General features: G+C 36.4%; 1 protein-coding gene across 10 annotated transcripts in view; it reads left to right on the forward strand.

Moving 5' to 3' along the window:
- CDC42BPA (CDC42 binding protein kinase alpha) overlaps positions 1–18,938 on the forward strand; it is a 186,699-nt gene that overhangs the window by 137,052 nt on the left and 30,709 nt on the right. For 5 of the 10 annotated variants that reach the window (XM_029965188.1, XM_029965189.1, XM_029965181.1 and 2 more), the window contains 10 exons: positions 2,049–2,154; positions 2,763–2,911; positions 4,080–4,171; positions 6,633–6,709; positions 7,858–7,905; positions 11,687–11,725; positions 14,847–14,966; positions 15,673–15,753; positions 17,873–17,978; positions 18,721–18,857. In XM_029965188.1, the coding sequence (XP_029821048.1) occupies positions 2,049–2,154; positions 2,763–2,911; positions 4,080–4,171; positions 6,633–6,709; positions 7,858–7,905; positions 11,687–11,725; positions 14,847–14,966; positions 15,673–15,753; positions 17,873–17,978; positions 18,721–18,857 (955 nt within the window). The remainder of the gene's footprint in view (positions 1–2,048; positions 2,155–2,762; positions 2,912–4,079; positions 4,172–6,632; positions 6,710–7,857; positions 7,906–11,686; positions 11,726–14,846; positions 14,967–15,672; positions 15,754–17,872; positions 17,979–18,720; positions 18,858–18,938) is intronic. The other 5 variants (XM_018085099.3, XM_029965183.1, XM_029965182.1 and 2 more) reach the window with 4 other exon arrangements.

The following is an 18,938-nucleotide window of genomic DNA, read 5'->3' on the forward strand; positions in this document are numbered from 1 at the left end:
AATAAGCTACCAATTTAATTTTATTTTTCACTGTGGCATTGTCCCTTTTTTCAGCAAAGATTTTGTGTGTCATTAAAAGTACCTCAGGAAAACTTACTTTCTCACCTTGAGAGCCTCACATTCTTTTTATTCCTTCTTACACTTTTTTCACAATGTATTTAATTATGTGCCCAAAAAGCATCTTAAGCTACTTCTCATATCTTTTGCCCACTTCTATAGCCTAAGTGGTTTGGGTAGGCCAAGATTATCTGGTTGTCAAAATGTGTCATCCAGAATGTTTTGAGAAAAGAAGTTGATATGCTGCTTCCATCAAGTTCTGATATACCTTGGGAAAAAAATAGGGATTCATTAATATCAAAACTCTCACTGACTTTAATAGTCAGGACATGTGCAGTTTTCCTAGATTCCTCCCCACCTCTTGAACTAAATTATAAGCAGGAGACAAAGAAGAGAAAGCCTAAGGCATGAATAAGTGCTTGCTTTTTCCTGTTGGGTGTGAGATTCGTGGGAAATGGTCGCTAATTTTGCCTTTGCCTCCTCTGTATTAAAGCAGTCTGTCTTCCTTATATAAATCTTAAACTGCCCACTCAGAAGTCACCACAACCTGCAGATGTTTAGCCCATGGCTTTCAGACTGTGATCTTGCCCTGAGGCCACTCTGGGAATGCTTTTCTGTTCCTCCCTTGCCCATGGCAGTTCAGAGTATGTACTCTCTGTTGCCTCTTGGTGACTATCTATAAGTCTATGTTGAAACTTTATGTTTTTATAATTAATGGTAAACTTGCAAGTAGCACCATTACTGTATTCAGTGTGTGTGTGAACCCCATAGTATAAACCAGAAAAACTTATATTGCTCTGTAGGCATGGAGGGGGAAACACTTTCTGCAGAAAGGTCACTCTGAGATAAAAGTAACCATCTAGAGAACTCTCATCTCCAGTCCAGCATACTCAGGATTACAGTTACTAAGGAAGCAAGGATAAGTTAACTTCGTGAAATAGAAAAACTATTTTCCCACTTTCCTGTATTTTATTTTAAATTATTTAGGGTTCATTCATTAGACCACATCCTAAACATTTCAGTGTTTGGTGCTTATAGACTTTACTGTGATCAAGCTGTGGTATTAGACTGCTGGTCTCTGAGACTAGCTCAGGAACTTGCATATGTCCTGGTGTTGCAGAAATGAGTTTGCTCTTCTGTGGGCAAAATGAACATGTTCAGAGCCAGGCACGTAAGGAAATAGAGTAGGAGGGGTGATGTTAGGGTTTGTTCTGTTTGTTTGTTTTAGGTTTTTCATAAGCTACTTAGTTTTAATGAATTAATTATTTACCAGCTTTCTTTTCTATGTTAACACCTGAGGCAAAGTGAAGAAAGAACCTTCTGTTGTGATTAATCACAGAAAGTTGTTGTTCTTTCTTTGTAACTGATGATCAAAGAATCTGAAAAACAGACATGTCTCCTCCTTGTTGTCTTTACACCCAGAAAACATGTCTTGATAGAAAACAAACTCTCTAGATGAGAGGACCTCTTCTGGTTTATGCTCTTTAATAACATTAGAAGTAGACTCTCCCTATTTAATAAGCATTTCTTGAAGTAGCATCACTGTTTGATTTTTGTTGGTACAGTAAAGCCAACCACTAATTCCAATATTATATGGACAGCTGAATTGTTAATTCCAGGATGTGAATTTTGTCTTAATTTGCTCCCTAAAAATAAGATGAATTGTGAAAGGTTTCTTTCCCACTGTTTCAATTTCAGGTAGCTGATGTTTTTACTGAGACATATATTACATATTCAGATATATGTTTCTTCAGTCTTCATTCCTTATCGATGCATATTGTTTAGTGGAACTCCACAAAGCAGGAAAGAATTAGTTCTGTGTGGTTTTCTGTTTGGGGTTTTTTGTTGTTTGTTCATTTCCTTATGTTTTATGATTTTTCTTTTGTATTCTGCTTTTATTTGTTTCCGGTTGTTATTTTGGTGAAGAGACTTCTGTTTTTTCTTTAGATTCTTTGGTTAAAACACTGTATTTTTCTTACGTAATTGTTTAGGGTAAGCGATGAAAAAGATGCTCGAGGTTATCTTCAAGCCTTGGCCTCTAAAATGACAGAAGAGCTGGAAGCCCTGAGGAACTCCAGTTTGGGTGCAAGAGCTACAGTAAGACTTTACTTCCATATGTCAGAGGGGTTTTTGTTTGGAAAAAAACCACTAATTTGATAGTTTCAGCTGCAGTAATAATCCGTCTGTAGAGTCTGTGTTAATCAAAAGTTAAACTTTCCTAGAGCTTCCCTTCTGAATAAACTGAATAGCAAATTTATTCTTTTTCAGTTAATTAAATACCGATATATTTTAATGTGATTTTGTCTATTATATTGTTCAAGTAGCTACTTTGTATATGAATTTGTTGAAGGAAATCGTATTTTGGTTCATGAAAACCTTCAAGACTTTCACTTTTGAAATGTGAATGTCCTTTGTAGCTGTCATTGGAATTGAGGCATATCAAAACTAGAATTCATAAAATCTCTTTGCCTTTGAGATCAGCATATAACATTCATCTTGCCTGTATATTACTAGAGTTCAAAAATAATACTACTACTAACATTCTTGGTGTACTCTTAATTTTTAATTTTATATTACTTTGGAATTAATGAACTCTTACATTAAGCACATAATAGACTGAGAAACAAAGCTGTTGAAGTTAGCTACATTCTTCATTTTCAACTTTCTTTACGCTTACTCTTCTCCCTTTTTTTGTTCTTTACTAGGACATGCCGTGGAAGATGCGCCGCTTTGCAAAACTGGATATGTCTGCAAGGTTGGAGCTCCAGTCTGCTCTTGATGCTGAAATCCGAGCCAAACAGGCTATTCAAGATGAGTTGAACAAAGTCAAAGCTTCCTGTATCTCTACAGAGTGGTAAGACTGAGTTGCTCTGATGCAAATTTACTTTGATACCTCTCAGGAAATGCCATCAAATCATTATTTGTAACTATCTTGTCTGTCAAAATTTGAAAATGACTGATCATGCTGGTTTCAAATATCCAAATGTGAAAAAAGACCATATCTCTCATCAGTGTGTGAGTAGCTGAACACCAACTGGGAAAAATTGAAATCTTGAAGACTTCTGGAGGGGATGCTTTCTCTTCAGTAATGTAATCTCTCCTCATAGTGATAACAGGTTCAAATCCAAGCAGAGTTTGGTTTTTTGTCTTAGAACATACTCTTTTCCATTCCATTGATAGCTGCATTGGGTTAACTGACTAAAATCAATTACTGCATAGTTATTTGCACAGTAGTAACTAATAATGACTATGGAATATTATGAATTCTTTTATTCCTTCCTCAGACTCTTTTCCACCCTGTCACCCTCACATCCCAACAAAATGTATTCTGAGTTGGGTGGATGCCTGAAGCAGGGATTGGTAGGGAGTCATTCCATTTCTAGGTGTCTGGCTCAGAGCACTGCTGTGTTTTGCAGCTCTAGGGAAGCAGTTGGACAGAGCTGAGATTCAAGTATGTTACCTGTAAAGTGGGAACACCTAGTCCACAAACCTTTTCAGGCCAGGTAACGTGATGACAGGCAACACTGGAGATCCTCTAAGAACCAGTTTTTGCTCTGATAGGCAAGAATGAGAAAAGTGCTCAAAACACATAGTAGTGTTACCTATCAGCTGCGAATTGGATAACTCTTAAGTAACTGAGAAAAAAATAGTTCAACGTAATCTATTAATATCACAGGCACTGAATTAAGAAACAAATTTAAAAACCCCAAGATTTTAAGCATAAAAATATATGTGGTCTTTTTTTCTCCTTTACAGGATACAGGCTCACACAATTATTTAGAAATTAGAAACACAAGCCTATTTAATGGGTAAATGGGAACAATTAATTGCTTTTTTTCTGGGTTTTTTTTTTTTATAAGATACCATACTAAACAGATCCCAATAGATTTCTGAATTCATTCTGGCATTTGAAGACACCATGAACCTTGCTGGGCATTAATTTTTAAATAGCATGCAAAGTTGGACAGAAAAAAGTGGTTTCTCAATACTTACGTAAGTTTTTTGTTTGTATTCTTTTGAAGTAAATTGCAAGAATCTGAGAAGAAGAACATGGAGCTGTTGGCAGATATCGAAAGGCTGAAAAAGGAGACAGAAGAGCTTAGATCAGAAAAGGGTATGGCAACTGATATCCAAGTAAATAGCATGTTTCACATTGGTTGGGTACATCTTATCAATTAAGTTCACCTTGCAACTAAAATATGATACCAACAGACTTTGGCATACAAAATATGAGCACAACAATTGTGTGTTAAGATGTACCCACAGCAGTTGCATTTGCACTTTCAGTATTTGTAACACTCTTCAGTTTTGTTGATACACTTACACCAGTAAGGTATTATTTGAGTTGGAACTGTGTTGTTTTCATTTGGCACGGGTATGTTGATTTACTGCCAGTAAACTGTTAGAAGTATAGATATATTTCTAATTTTTTCTCCTTTCTGACGGGTGAAGGTATTTAGACTTCAATACTGATAATTTATAAATGTTTTGGGTCTGTCTACCCAGAGAGTAAATGACTGCAGAGGAATTTTTAGCATTTATTTGTTTCTGGGATGACTTTGTTGATGTAAGCACATAGTGAGAAGTGTGGTCATGATTACTTTGCTGTGGTATTAAGAGTATGTTCTGAGATTACTGATGCATCTGACTAACAGTATTTTGCATTGTTGCTGGGAGAAGAGACTTTTTTGGTAATTCTGCAGTGAAAAAAATTTCATTAAGAGATGATTAATGATTTGGCTTATTCTGTGCAGTTTCTGTAGTAGCTCTAATATTTGTATCTTATGAGTCACATGGGAAGAAGTATTTTTCAGGCCAAATGGAATTACCTAATTTTCTGTGGGGAACGGTTTGAACTTCAGAATTTCAATACCCTGGCAAAAATTGCTGCATAGGGATGTCAAATATTGTTCAGACTTCGCAACCTAATGATATGTCAGTCTATAATGTATTGTACTTAACTGTCATTTTCTATATATAGACCTCCAAGTGCTGGTTGACTTGTAAAAATAGTTCAAACCTATACAGAATATTAAAAAATTGCTGGGGCCAATTAGCAAATAAGACTTATGGAATTGATATTTTGTTCATCTTGATGTTTAGCACGGGTACCAGGATTATGCTTCTTCCAAGTGCTTGGAGAGAAGCTCTTGTTAGCATCTTCCTGGAGACAAAAATACTTTGTCATGCTTAGCTTTCATTTATATGTTCTTGAATTATCTTAAATATTATGCATGGTTACTTGAGTTCTGAAATCTTCCTTTGTGTTAAATAATCTGTTATGAATTTATAATTAATACTTTACCCTGTATTTTTTCCAGTATTTAAAACCTTATTGTTTTGGTGAAAACAGAGATAAACATTTACTCTTTTTTTAAAACTAGCAAAAAAAAGTATATATATATTTCTTCTTATGAGACAAAATATATGTTTGAATCATGAATTGTATAGAGGATTCAAATGTAGACAGTGTACAGTGGTAGAGTAACTTATAGTGTGTAGAAATTTATTTCTAGGTAGGGATTGCTTGGGTTAGCACTTGAATCCTTTGCTCTTTATAAAGATATTCCAGAAATTTAGCAGGTGGGGAAAAAGATTGCTAAAAATTATCATCAGTAGCAGGTAATTTGGAAATTGTTTTTAGTATTTTTGGAAGGGCTTTCGGTGTATTTATATTTTAAAGAGGAAACGGTTCTTGTAACCTCATCATTCACTATGGGTTATATTAGAGCAAGACACTGACATTTTTTGAAAGAAAGAAGTAACCTTTGATAGCATTATTCTTTTGAGATGCACACAGTCCTGCAGGCTTTGGTCATAAGTATTTATATGTATGTGTGTATAATGCGTTTACAGCATTCAGGAAGATAGAGTTTGTACACATCTGTAAGCTATAAACACCCACACAGCAACTTGAATTATGCCCCAAAGAAAAGAAGAAAAAAAGCTATGAGTTGAAGCTAGTTAAAGTAACAGGATGTGCCAGCCTCTGCAGCTCCAGGGGATGCAGCATTCCTGCTTCTCTTGCTGGCTGAACATCACTTAGATGATGCTGTGTGACAGAGACATTTGAAGCTTTGCCCAGGGTTGTATTGCTCCTGGGCATTCAGCAGTGAAGGATGGCAGCCTGACAGAGAGCATGGGTCAAGGAACCCATCCAGTGTTTTCTGGATGTTTTTGTGGAACCTGGCTGTCAGCTCCAGCTGTCCTGTCATCGTAGGATATCCCACGTGTGACTAGAGCAGGGATGGCACCTGCTGCATTAGCGTGTGGTGCCAGTGGGCATAAGCACATTAGAAACCAGTGCCTTCTGCATAACAGACATGTACATACAGTGTGTTTTCACACTGAACTCATACCACACGGACATCTTAGCTTGGAAAAGGTTAATTAAACATACACTTATATGTTTCATACAAGAAAATCTTTTGCTGTGGAAGACAGACCAAATGTGCAACATGTTTTAAAACATGTAGGTGTTTCAGGTGGACACTCAAACCCTGATTCAGCAAGGCAAAGGTCCTCCATGAAAAAGTTGTTTTTCTGTAGCTTAAAAACCTGCTGCTGTTTTCTAGGTGTAAAGCACCAAGACTCACAGAATTCTTTCTTGGCATTTTTGAATGCGCCTACCTCTGCTCTGGATCAATTTGAAGTAAGTGTTACAGCTGTTTTAACTCTCTTAGTCAGTGGAACTACTGTTGTGTGCAGGTTACGTGCATATTTGCTGAGAGTTTGCTGCTGTATTTTAATTGTATTTCCCCATTTATACTTGTATATAATAATATGTGAGAACTGTTTGTCACTTACAGTGCTGGCTGCCTTCTCTTGAATGCTAGTAATCATAGTGAATTCTCTCTCCAATCTTGAATGCAGAAATTTACCTGATTTTGTGGTGAACATGAAAAGCATAGTTGTTCAAATGCCTTTTCTTTGTATTCAGAAAAATACCAAGTAATACAGATTGTGGTTTGATAAAAATGAGAGAAAATATGTAAATAATCCTTGATTGTATCCCCTGAAGTCCTTGATACTGTTTATTAGATTGTTTTCATCGTCTATTCATTTTACACACATCTGTAAAATCCAGATAACTGCTATTCATCTCCTCTGCACAGTTCCTATATACTTAAAAAATGAATTTGTTTTTTACCTTTGTCACTTTTAGACAGAGGACCAGTTTAGGTAGAAGCCTGGAAGAAAAAAATTGAAACAATACTGTACATTTATTTTCTTCTTTTTTTAATCAACAGTAAGCCATGCCTAATTTTTCTTTTAAAAGAACAGCTGGGATGAAATATTGGTCAAACAGAATTCAGAGGGGACAAGGCACCACCTTTATAGTTGTCTAAAGTTTGCCCATTTTTTTCCTGATGTGCGTACAAGGTCATTACATGTAGCTATGAAAGGGCATAATCACTGATGTTACTAATATCCCAGAATGTGCTTTCTTTTCATTATGTATTCATTAATTCATTGTTCTCTCTTGAAGTCCTCACAATTAACACAATTTTTAAGTTTTCTTTTTAATCATTTATCTTATAAGTTACTTTCAGTATAAGAATCTCCTTGGAGTATAGGAATATTATTTTATTGAGTGCTGGAAAAACACTGGGTTTTTTACAGATAGATTATTGATTAATTGTCTATGAAAGGCAATTAATGAAAACTTACTGAGGTAACTGTTACTGCCACTAATTATTTACAGTTCTTTATTTTTGCAATTTTATTTATATTGCGCAGTTTTCTTCATCCATCTCTTTCTCTCTCTCTCTTTTTTTACTGCTGTTTTCATTAAAATAGGATTCCTTTTCCTCCTCTTCATCCTCATTGATTGATTTTATGGATGACGTAAGTCTGACTTTCAACCCAGTAAATCCCTTAATAACAGACGAGTTGATTGGTTTGGAATATTCCGACATTAATGCAGTCAACTTAAAAAATCTGCAAGTGCAGTGGAGAACAGAGTATTTCTGTAATAGCACACTTACATCTATTTATACATATAGATGTTCCATTTTAAGCTAAATGTTTTTCTTTAGGTGCAGGTGAAGAATTCTTAATTGCAAGGAGTTTTCCTGATGGAGGAAAGCTGCTTTTAGACCTTATTTATTGATATGGCCTGTGGAAAATGGTCCCAAAATCACTGGCACATTTATTTTATTTTAATCTATTGCTTCATATTATTGCTTTATCATTAGTTGTTCCCAAAAGTTTTCTAATCACTTCAGTTAAAGTGTTTGCCTTGCATACAGTTAATTTCTGTTTGCTCAAATAAAATATTGTCTCTTTTTTAACCTATATTGTGAGAAGTAATTTTCATTATAACTGAGATGAACTTACTACTTTTTATTGCCATTTGAGGTGCAGGTTTTCTGTCAGGACAGTTTAAATTTTTCAACTAGTTAATTGCATACTAAGAGAATTAATTTAAAAGCTGAAAATTGACTGCATTATATTTCTCCCAAACTGAAATATTAGGCACATAAAAGTAATTAACAGTCAACTTTTTGAAATCAAAGTATATACTATGCATCCATGGTAGACACCCATCCATTACAACTTTGTAGGTATATTGTGTGTGTGTGTACGTTTGTGTGTGCTTGTATATTTATTTTTGCACACATATTTATACATGTGTATTTAACATACTGTAATCCTATTTGCATTGAAATATAATATAATTCATTTTATTTGAGCAATATCTGCTGTGAAGGGTGTAGGAAAGAGGATATAGTATATGGGCCTATTCTACTGCTTTCATTTTCTTTCACTTACTTTGAAAGAATGCTTTCTTTCTGGATGCTTTTTCTCTATAAGTCGGGTATACACCCTAGACAAAATGTGAAGATAAATCTGTGGTATCACAGAAGACATTTGCCTGCATTTTTGTATAGCAAAGTTTGGGCTTGCTGATATTGTTGGAATTTTCTTACACAAAAAAAAATGAGAGTAGAGTTTCCTGTCATGTAAATGCACAATAAATGAATAATATTTATATCATTTATCTGGATTAAAGAACTGTTCTATGTTACCTGAATATTAGGAGCTCTTAGTTTGTATCAACAGGTTATTTCATAGAAAGGTACCTTTAAGAATATCTAAAACTCTATCCTGAAACCTGTTAAAAGAGAGATAAGGTACATATGTGGCAGAGTAGCTGATAATATTTTATTTTTCAAGAGGAAGCTTAGGACAAGAATATTTTCCTGGTTGCTGTCTAATTGGTTTTGAAGGACTTCAGCACTTAATTCTGTATTTATTATTGGTTGGGGTTTTTTTTAAAGAAGGCAGCATTTCTTTTCCACAAGCATTTTGACAAAATTACATTTTTTTCTCTATGTAAATGAGTAGTTTTCAACTATTGCTGTACATCTTTTAAGAACAATTCTTGATTGGTCCACCCAGATCAAATCTTTGCAGATACCCACCTTTTCGTCTGGGGTACAGTTTCAGATATTAATGTGTGTACTGTTGTATGGAAATGTTTTACTACACATGGAGTCAAATTCCCCCTTACATCTTCAATGTCAGTCCAACAGGAGTGTTCTTGCTCAGTTACATTGGCAAAAGTACATCTCTGGACTGGACTGGCCAGGGTCTAATATCTCTAACATCAAGGCAGATTTCTTTTTCATCTGACAAAATTCCAGAAGAAGGGAGTTGACTGTTCAAAGATGGGAAGAGTACCTTGCAGGCAAATACAAGACATTCTGTCTTTGTTAGAGAAATAAAGCTGATAGCTGCATTAGTAGGGGAATGGTGCTATCATTCACTTGTGCTTAAAGTCAGTTCTGGATATTTAATTTATTGGACAATTACTTGATTCATTCATAGATATATATTCTCTGAATTATCGCAATGAATGGTTATTCATGATTTAGCTCATCAAGTTGGTTTAGTATCAATATATTAGATGAACTTAAGAGTACTAAAAATCCTTGCCCACTGAATGTGACCTCCGTTTCCTTTCCAATGACTCTTTTTGATAGTAGTTGCCTTGAAGGGCAGCCCTTCTTGCAGCATCTCCAGAAGAATTAATTTGTGCTCAGTCAAACCTGAGAAGTGTGTTGGTTCTTTATATTAAGACCAAGGAAGAATTAGAAGTCCTCAGATCAGACTCATGCAGTGCTGCAATATTGCATGGGTTTCAGAAAAGCCTCTCTTTTTATCAGGAACCCGAAGTAAATATTAATAATGGCCTGTATTGTTTCTTCAGACTCTGTGCTTCATTAAGAAAGGACAAAGAGTGTGTAAAATTATGTGCAGTTGCAGTTACAAGGCAGTCTTTGCGAGATCTCTGAAGTCTATTTAGCATGTAGACGTGTACACAGTACTGGGATTACTGGAGTGGGCATGTCTTGTGTGTTTGCCATCCAAATAATGTAACTATTTATAGTACTCTATGAATGTCTGGAATTAATTCTAATTTTCTCAATGAGGAAAACAGTAGTTTTGCAATTTCTGCTGGAGAGAAATAAAAATAGATGTCCTGCTGACTTTGTAGCCTGCAGATGCTGAGCGAGAAGTGGTAACTCGCTGTTTGGATGAGTAGCAATCACTGTTGGTTCCAGCTGTCCTACCTTGAAAAGATACTTGGTCAGGTTGGAACAGAACTGGTGCCTAAATCCTCACAGCTGTGAAAGTCCACACGTTCAGAAATGACCCTCATGTCTCCTGTGTACAGCAAGGGGAGTAGGAATGGCTTCTGCAGTCCCTGGTTGCTGATTTTGGTGGAGAGGGAAGTCACCCCCAGTGACTCTAACAGACTCATCTCTAAATCTCTGCTGCTGTTTCTCCTGTTTGTTTCAGGCTGTCTCTCAGTAACATCGTGTAGGTGTTAAGTCTCCTATGTTCACTAGAATTGTCTGATAATGAAAGTGTTGGGTTTTGTTTCTTTGCCAGGTGCATCTTTGTGTATCTCACTAGCTACTACAAGCAGTCCACTTATTTTATTTAAGGATGAATTCGTGATTATTTAATAATAATAAAATGGAATCCTACTTTCCCTTGACAAAATTATTTTTCCCACATGCTCAAAGAAACTATTTTTTCCCCTGTTACTAACACATTACAAATTAAAGATAGATTTCTTAAGTCCTCCTGCATTCTGTCCTCACATGCAGTCATCATAGGCTTTAGTTAGACTAAACAAATCTGAACTTCATAAATAGCCACAGAATAAATGATGTTCTGAATTCTTAGTATTGGGCAGAATAAGCCACAGTAGTGTATGGTGAGAGGTTTGACTTTACCTGCACATTCATAATTAACTTTAGAGTAAATCTGGTTTGTAATGATACTTTAAATTGGACATATTGTGCCTCCAATTAGATTACTTCATTCATCTTCTTTCAAAGCACAGAGATGCAAATTAATAGTGCAACGTAGCCTGCAGTTTCCCTGCTATTATCCTGTGTAATAGCTTGAAATAGGCTTGAAATAGCGGTTCCTTTTTCTTTGTTTCTTCCCTCTTTTTGCCTCATAATATCTTGGTTTTTAAATACTTGTAAAAATGAACATGTTTGTGTGTGTCTAAACACTATCTCTGGAGATACAGAGTGTGGAATTCTGAGGCGATGTATGTGTCAACTGTTCAGTTTTGTAACATATTCTCCTTTCTTTGTTAAAGCGCCCTCCTTCCTGTATTCCAGCTAACAAAGGCAGACGTGTAAGAGGCTGTCTTACTCTATGTGGCCCTTTATTTTTTGCCTGTTGTGTCCATGCCTATGTTTAATGTATGGGTTGTGTATTTACCTCACTGCATGTCCTGTGCTGCTGCTGCTGTTTGCTGCTGCTGCTGCTGTGCTTTTTGTTGTTTTACAGCTGTGAGCTAAAAGCTTTTGGAGTATTTCATTTGGTAATCCTGTGAGCAGAATATCACAGTAACTGGAGAAGATGCTTTGAGTGCTTTCTCATTTCAGCGTGAAAGTTCTGTGTGGAAGCCAATCAGGTAGATGCAGTTTGGGAAGATGAGCAAACATCAAATGAGGGCCTGTTTATTTCCTTGCCTTTAGCAGAAGGCATGTGTTAAGTTGTGGGAGTTGCCTATAAAAGGTGAAAGTTTGGCATTTGGGAGACACATCACAGCAAATGATAGAAAATATCACAGTACAAAGATAAATGTGAAGTAGAGAATTGAGTAAGTAGAGCATCAAGGAGGGTAGGAAAAACTCATGCAGGGAAAACAGAAATGGATGTGTCGTAGTTCGTTAATCTGGAAAAGTCTTTGGTGTTTCAAAAATCATGATGGGTTTTTAAACATTTTTTCACATGTGTTATCAGAGGTTTGTCAGACTTGAATTTGCACCGGGTATGTTATGTCCATTTTAAACTCATACTGCCACTTTTATTCCTTTATACACATATGGTGGTAGGAATAAGTAAGTATACAAAGCATTTATACTGAATGTTAAATAAATAAGCAATATTGCCCAACAGCTCCAATAGTGTCCTTACCCAGGCAGTTCAAAGCACACCACTCAGTGTCTCAGGCGAGCTTACGGTAACTGCTTGTTTTTGTTGGCCGTGCCTCCTGTTCAGGAGTTCCCTCTCCTCAAGATGTGTTTATACACTGGCCAGCTTTGGCTCAGACCTAACAGGTGACTCATGTAGACAACTATGCACAGTCCTGTGGAAGACAGCAAGGCTGTTACAATTTGGTAGGAAATATTGAAGTCTGCTTTTGATAATCTAGTGGGTTTGTTTAAAACCAATTTGAATGGTGTTAACACTGTTTTTGTAAACTGTTGACCATAGTTAAATCGCATTGCTTTTGTACTTAGTTCTTCTCATTAAAGCAAGGAACCTGAGATCACTGCAGCAATACAGCTTAAGGCCCTGTTCCTGCAGCAAAGGTGGTGGTTAAATTCCCTTCAAATTCTGTAATGGTAGATCAGGTTCTGTGTGTTTTGCGGGCTTTCTATGTTCATAAGTAAAGTAAAAATACATTTGTTACTGTTTCAGCAGTTGTCTTCAACCACAAAGGCTTTGTAGCACATTCCAGAAAAGTTCCATCATTCATATCAAGCTTGTACTAAATTTTTTTTCACAGACACCACGAAAATTCTTTGGTATGCAGATGCTACTTTGAAAGGGAAAGCTTGAAGTATCTGGAAACATTTATGAAATGATAGATTAGATCTCTGAATTTAAGTTGCAGAAAAAAAGGAATGTCTGTTTCTTGCTATGAAAAAAATTGCCTGTAGTTACTCATTGGGCTAATTTTTTGGTAACATTTTTAAGGAGAAGGTAGAATTGTGGAAGGTTAAACAGTCTTTCAGTGGGCTCCAATTTATCACATGTTTATCCTGAATTAAAAAAAAAGTTTAAAATAATTGAAACATGTTATGTGTTTGGGGATTTACTAGTTAAGGCATCTAAGTTTCTAATACTGGGTAAAGGTTTCAATTATTATTTGCTTCTGATAAATCTGAGCACAAAATGTTTGCTTTACTGCTAATTTTTGCCTCAATGCTTGAAACACATGATCTATGCGTAGTAAACAGGTGTATCCCAGTGTGAGAATTTCCCATTTTCATTTCAGAAATACTTGCAGGCATGTTAATATGCCTAGATTGATTAAACTGATGAACATTCTCCACCTGAAAATTTTTTTTGAAGGCTATGGTAAAACTAGAAGACACCAAACTTATAACTCAATGTTATTAAAAAAAGTAGAAAGAAATAACTTGCAACTGCACCTGTTCGCTACCGTGATTGAGTTTCTGGAGAACAGGACTGTGTATGCATGTATTAGATTGGCTTGGCAATATATCTGACTCCCAAAAAGCGGTAAAGTTTGTGGAATTCCTAGTATTGTCATTGGCAAACAAGATCAGAAACACTGGAATGTTCAAATGCTTCCTGTAAACATTGCTGCATATTTTAGTTTGTCTGCAAGCTAGCCCGATCCTTGGCAATGGAGAGCTGATGATAGCATTGCTGCAAAAAATCCAGGCATGCCACAAAGCCTTCTGGAGGCCTCCAGCTTTTAGCTTTATTATTAGTGGAGAAAAGCATTTTCACCTTTCTTTTTTTTTCTTTTATATATACTTTTACATAGAAAACTTTGCGAAGAGGTCTTGTTTTCAAGGGAGAATTGTGCCTTCTCTAGTTTTTTCAGTCAAACTAACAAAAGATGACTCGTTATCCAAGATACGTGTTTGTACCTATATGCCGTGTTGTTCAATATAGCTCTGGTTTGGGCTTAGTTTCATTGTATGTATCAAGGACTAAGAAAATATTCCCCTGAAGAAACTGTATTCCTGGTAAGGATGTTTTTGTAGTTCAAATGGAGTACAAAACCCCCTCAGTTCTGTATAAACATAATTAACACTAGCCCCAGGAAATACATTGTTTGCTCTGTCTTTTCTCCTTGTTTTCTCCTGAATATGTTTACAGTAATTTATATGGTCTATATGGGAATTCATTTCTAACAAATCCCTACTACCAGTGGACAAAACCCAATAGTGTTTAGAAAATATTCACCCTTTAAAAATGCTGAATTACAGGTCTCTTCGAGTGTTTGTCAGGCCTCTGACCTAGCAGCTCTTATGCATGTGCTCACCTCTCAGCAGAAGCCTTGGTGTGTTTGTATTCCACAATTTTCATTGCATTTTTGTGTTTTTAATTAAGAAATTGCTTAAAACTGAATTTTTATCCTCTCAGTTCTCTCTTAGGAATCTACTGCTCCCATATCTTATTTTGGTAAGAGTTGAGAATTCTTTTTTAACGATGTCTTTGATTTACTTCTTTGGTTGTTGTTTTTTTCTCTTGAATTGTTCTCCTAGATTGATTCAGTTGAGAATTTTACATTGTCTAATACTCCATCACGGGATGAAGATAGCAAGTCTCACCTCCATTCAAGATCAAGGTCTCCTTCTACAACTAGTGAGATTGAGCCAATTGAGGTACTTCACTGTTGAAAAATCTTTGTCTTTTTTTTTAAGGAGTAACAATTTCACTTGTGCAAAAATTACTATTGCAAATCCTTTTGTTTAGGATGAAGCTCACTCTTCTGCAGCAAGACTATTTAGGACCTTGTAATAGCCTTCTGCACTAGTGGTGAACTGCATTTTGAGGAATGTTGAATTCCCTTTCACATATGGTTAATTGAATAGGGATGGAAACTATATTGAATCAATTATAGTTATAATCTCTCTTCATAACATATCCCCAGTCTAATATCCTCAGAATATTTAAGAAATGTTGGCACAAAGATACTGTTATACTGTAGTTTGTAAAAGCAAACTTTGGAGTCCTGCTGAAAGTCTTGTTATTAAGAAATATTAACCAAACTCTGCAATGATAGCAATCTATCCCCTTTCCCTGTTAAAAAACTTAACTCTGTAGTTATTTTACATTAGAAAATATCCAATCAAATGCTCAAGATAATACGAAGTTGTTTTTGACATTTAGGAGATCAATCTTGCATGTCATTTTGCTGAGAAATGGGATTTGGTTTTCCAAATCCTTTCCTGTGTTAATCAGTTTGGTTTCATGGCTTCTGTGCTTGGGGATGGGGTGGGTGGGGCAATGTAGTCTTTTTCCTTTATTCAGGCTATCTTTGATAGTGTGCACTTGATGTCTTATTGATCCTTTGGGGACTGTTTTCAGGTTACAGATCATCCTCCCCGTTCAATGCACACACCGACCATGAGGACAACATATATTGGATCAGGACTCTCTGCACCAAAGGTATTCTGTCAAGCACTCACACTCTTTGTGTAGTGAGGGGGGAAATGTCACTCCTGGGCCACAGCTTCATGAGAACTGTTTATCACACTAATCTGACCAGAACTGCCTACAAGGGTTGTTTATATGCAAGCTGGTTGCTTTCTGAAATTTAAAACCCCTCATTCTTACATGATGGATTGTGACAAGTTACACTAGGAATTCCGCTGTAGCAGTACACAGACATTTGATTATAGGAAAAATGGTAGTCTGGACATTAGAAAGAGATAAATGAGCCAGAAAATGAAGAAAGGAAAATAGGTGTCCTAGGAAGAGAGTGTTTTCTGACAAACCTGCCTGTGTATGCTCTGCATACCATAAAACTGGTGTCACTGCAGGCCAGTCTCGGATTATCACATCTAATTAGATAATTAGATGCTTGTTTTTGAGAAAAGGCAAAAAGTAAGCCTAAGAATGAAACCATAGATTGGCGTTTTTATGAGCATTGTGGAGTGAACACTACAGCCAGCACTGCAGCACTGGGCTGGAAGAAGGGTTTCCAGTTTTTCTGGGTTTTTACTTGCATAAGTACTGATTTTACTTCAGTTGTTGAAGTCGTGTTACTGTTGGCCAAGTAAGTCAGTCAGTGTATGCTAATTCCCAGTGAATTATGTATCCCAGTGGATTATGTATATTCAAGCAAATGTGGAGTAAGATATAAGCTATGAAAGGAAAAATTTTCTCATTAAAGTTTTGGAAGTGGTTTAAGAATCTTCTGTGCATTTTAAAAAATGACAATTTTTCTGCAACTAATCAATGAAGTAAGTAAGCCTTTCTAATAGATCTCTTTCTCTACTTTGATAAATTGCAAAGTAGCAAAAGATTCATTGTGTAAAGGAAAGCTAAGTAGTTTGAGCAGACAGTGTTCTGTTGGCAGTATGTTAGTAGATCGATTAAAAAAAATGCACTTGGAATCATGTGAAACAGATTTTACTCTACACATAATTTAATTTTTGCAAACATTTTGCTCAGTAAGTAATGATTTGCTTTACAACTTATGTCCACTAAAGAACCTTTTTACTTTTTGATTGCGTAAGTTTTTAAAGCTAAGTATTGTTTCCCTGCAAGTTTCAGTACAAGACATCCATCTCTAGACAGAAAGCTTCCATTGTAACAGTAAAGCTATCATTAAATGTGGATAAGTTTGAGCCCTTAGCTGTGATACCTTACACTGCGAAAAACAGGAAAGTGAGTAAAATTTTAACATACCTACTCATTAGTCTGCAAAATTGTCTTATTTCAGATCATGTATATTATCCAGGTTTTTTGGACAGTCTTTGCATTCACCCTGTGCTCTGTCCTTTCTCTACCAGTAGCTACTTCGCCGGGATTTTATGTAGAATGGCAAAGTAGCTTCCTGGATTTTATATAAGGCCTTTTATGAATCATACTGTCACATTACGTAGTCATTTAGCCTTTGTGTAGTAGCATCAGCACGGCCATCCTTGTGGAGAGAGAGAGAATTAAACCACTTACTCATGTAGTCTGTGTTCCCAAGGAATAACAGCAAGATAAGACCTTTCAAAATCAACTTCATCTATCAACTTCAGCCCTTGCTTTTAAATTGTGCGTTCTGAAATTGCCTCTGCCAGACACCATAAAACTGAAATCTGTCATGCTTTCTGGCATAAAATATGGAATTTTTAAGAAGTTTGCTCTTTTTCTTTGTACTAAGGCAACACTCCTTACAGAGGAGCACTAAATTTGCAGCTTAGAAAGTACTGTCGTGGGTTGACCTGGGCTGGCAGCCGGGTGCCCCCCAAGCACATACATACACACATCCAATTTCTAGAGTGTAGTGGAATCATTTTGGCAGCTTTCCTATCTGCAATGGAAACAAACTCATGCTCTTAGGCAAGGTCCAGTTTCCACGGTTTTGGTTACAGAGGATGCTTTAAATTATCAACAACCAGCACTGATAAGGAATTTTTTCAGCCCAAGTGTTAGGAGCTCAGATCTCATTTCAGCAAACACAAACGAGCTGCCTTTTTAAATGAACCTATGCACTCTTATGTCTGTGAAAAAAATAACTGTTCTTCAAAGGTGTTACAGGTGTTGACATCCTTGTCTGCTTGTTTCACAGCCTAAAGCCCACCAGTTTGTAGTGAAGTCGTTCAATACACCAACAAAATGCAATCAGTGCACATCTCTGATGGTTGGTTTAATACGACAGGGCTGCACTTGTGAAGGTAAGCACTTGTGAGAGCACAGTGTCAACTAAAGTTCTTACAGATGCAAATGACTCAGTAAATGTTGTAGCGTGGTCGCGCAGGAGCCTTCTGGTTATATTTTGAACAACAAAAGAGATTCTCATGCTTCAATCTTTCAACAGTAGAAGCCAAACACTTCAGATATCTTGCCTAACTAATTACCTGGGGACACACTTATTCCAGTTGGTGGCAGAAGAGCTTAGTTCAGTTTACTTAAAATAGCAATAAGGGGCCACAGTCAGTGGTCAGGTATTCCGACAGCAGCTTTTAGGTTTCTGTTGCAGGGCAAAATTTAAGACACCTATTCTGATTTATTCTAGAAGGAGGCAAATTGGTACTGAATGGCAGTTATTCTGTCTGCATGTACACAGAATGACACTCATTATTTAGAGGATGTTCCAGCATTTAGTTTACTAGTAGAGTTGGGCCTAGAGGAAATCACAGAGATTATTTTAGGCTCCTTCTTACCTGGATGAAACCAGACTGTGTATCCATAAACTATTTCAACATGAGAAAAAAGATTTAGAGCAGATAAAAGCATGAACTGCTACTGTGTGCAGACTTCTATTTCTGTCTTGCTGTAGCAAAGTTCAGTGAGACTATTCAGATGTTGGTCAAAAAAAGAGAGGGTTCCTGTATAAGTGTCATCATCTTTATCATAACTTTTGCATCGCACAAGAAATAACTGTCAAATCTTTTTGTTTCTTCTCCTCCTCACAAGTATGTGGATTCTCTTGCCATGTGACCTGTGCAGACAAGGCTCCTGCAGTGTGTCCCATCCCTCCTGAACAGACTAAGGGACCTTTGGGAATAGATCCACAGAAAGGCATAGGAACAGCTTATGAAGGACATGTCCGAGTAAGTGTCAAGTAGCTGCATTTGAGGCACTGAGGTTAAATTCATTGTTTTCTGGAGCTGGAATTAATTGGTGCATTGTGG

This window comes from Manacus vitellinus, unplaced genomic scaffold, assembly GCF_001715985.3.
Source record: "Manacus vitellinus isolate BGI_N305 unplaced genomic scaffold, ASM171598v3 scaffold_8_pilon, whole genome shotgun sequence".
Lineage (NCBI taxonomy): Eukaryota > Metazoa > Chordata > Aves > Passeriformes > Pipridae > Manacus > Manacus vitellinus.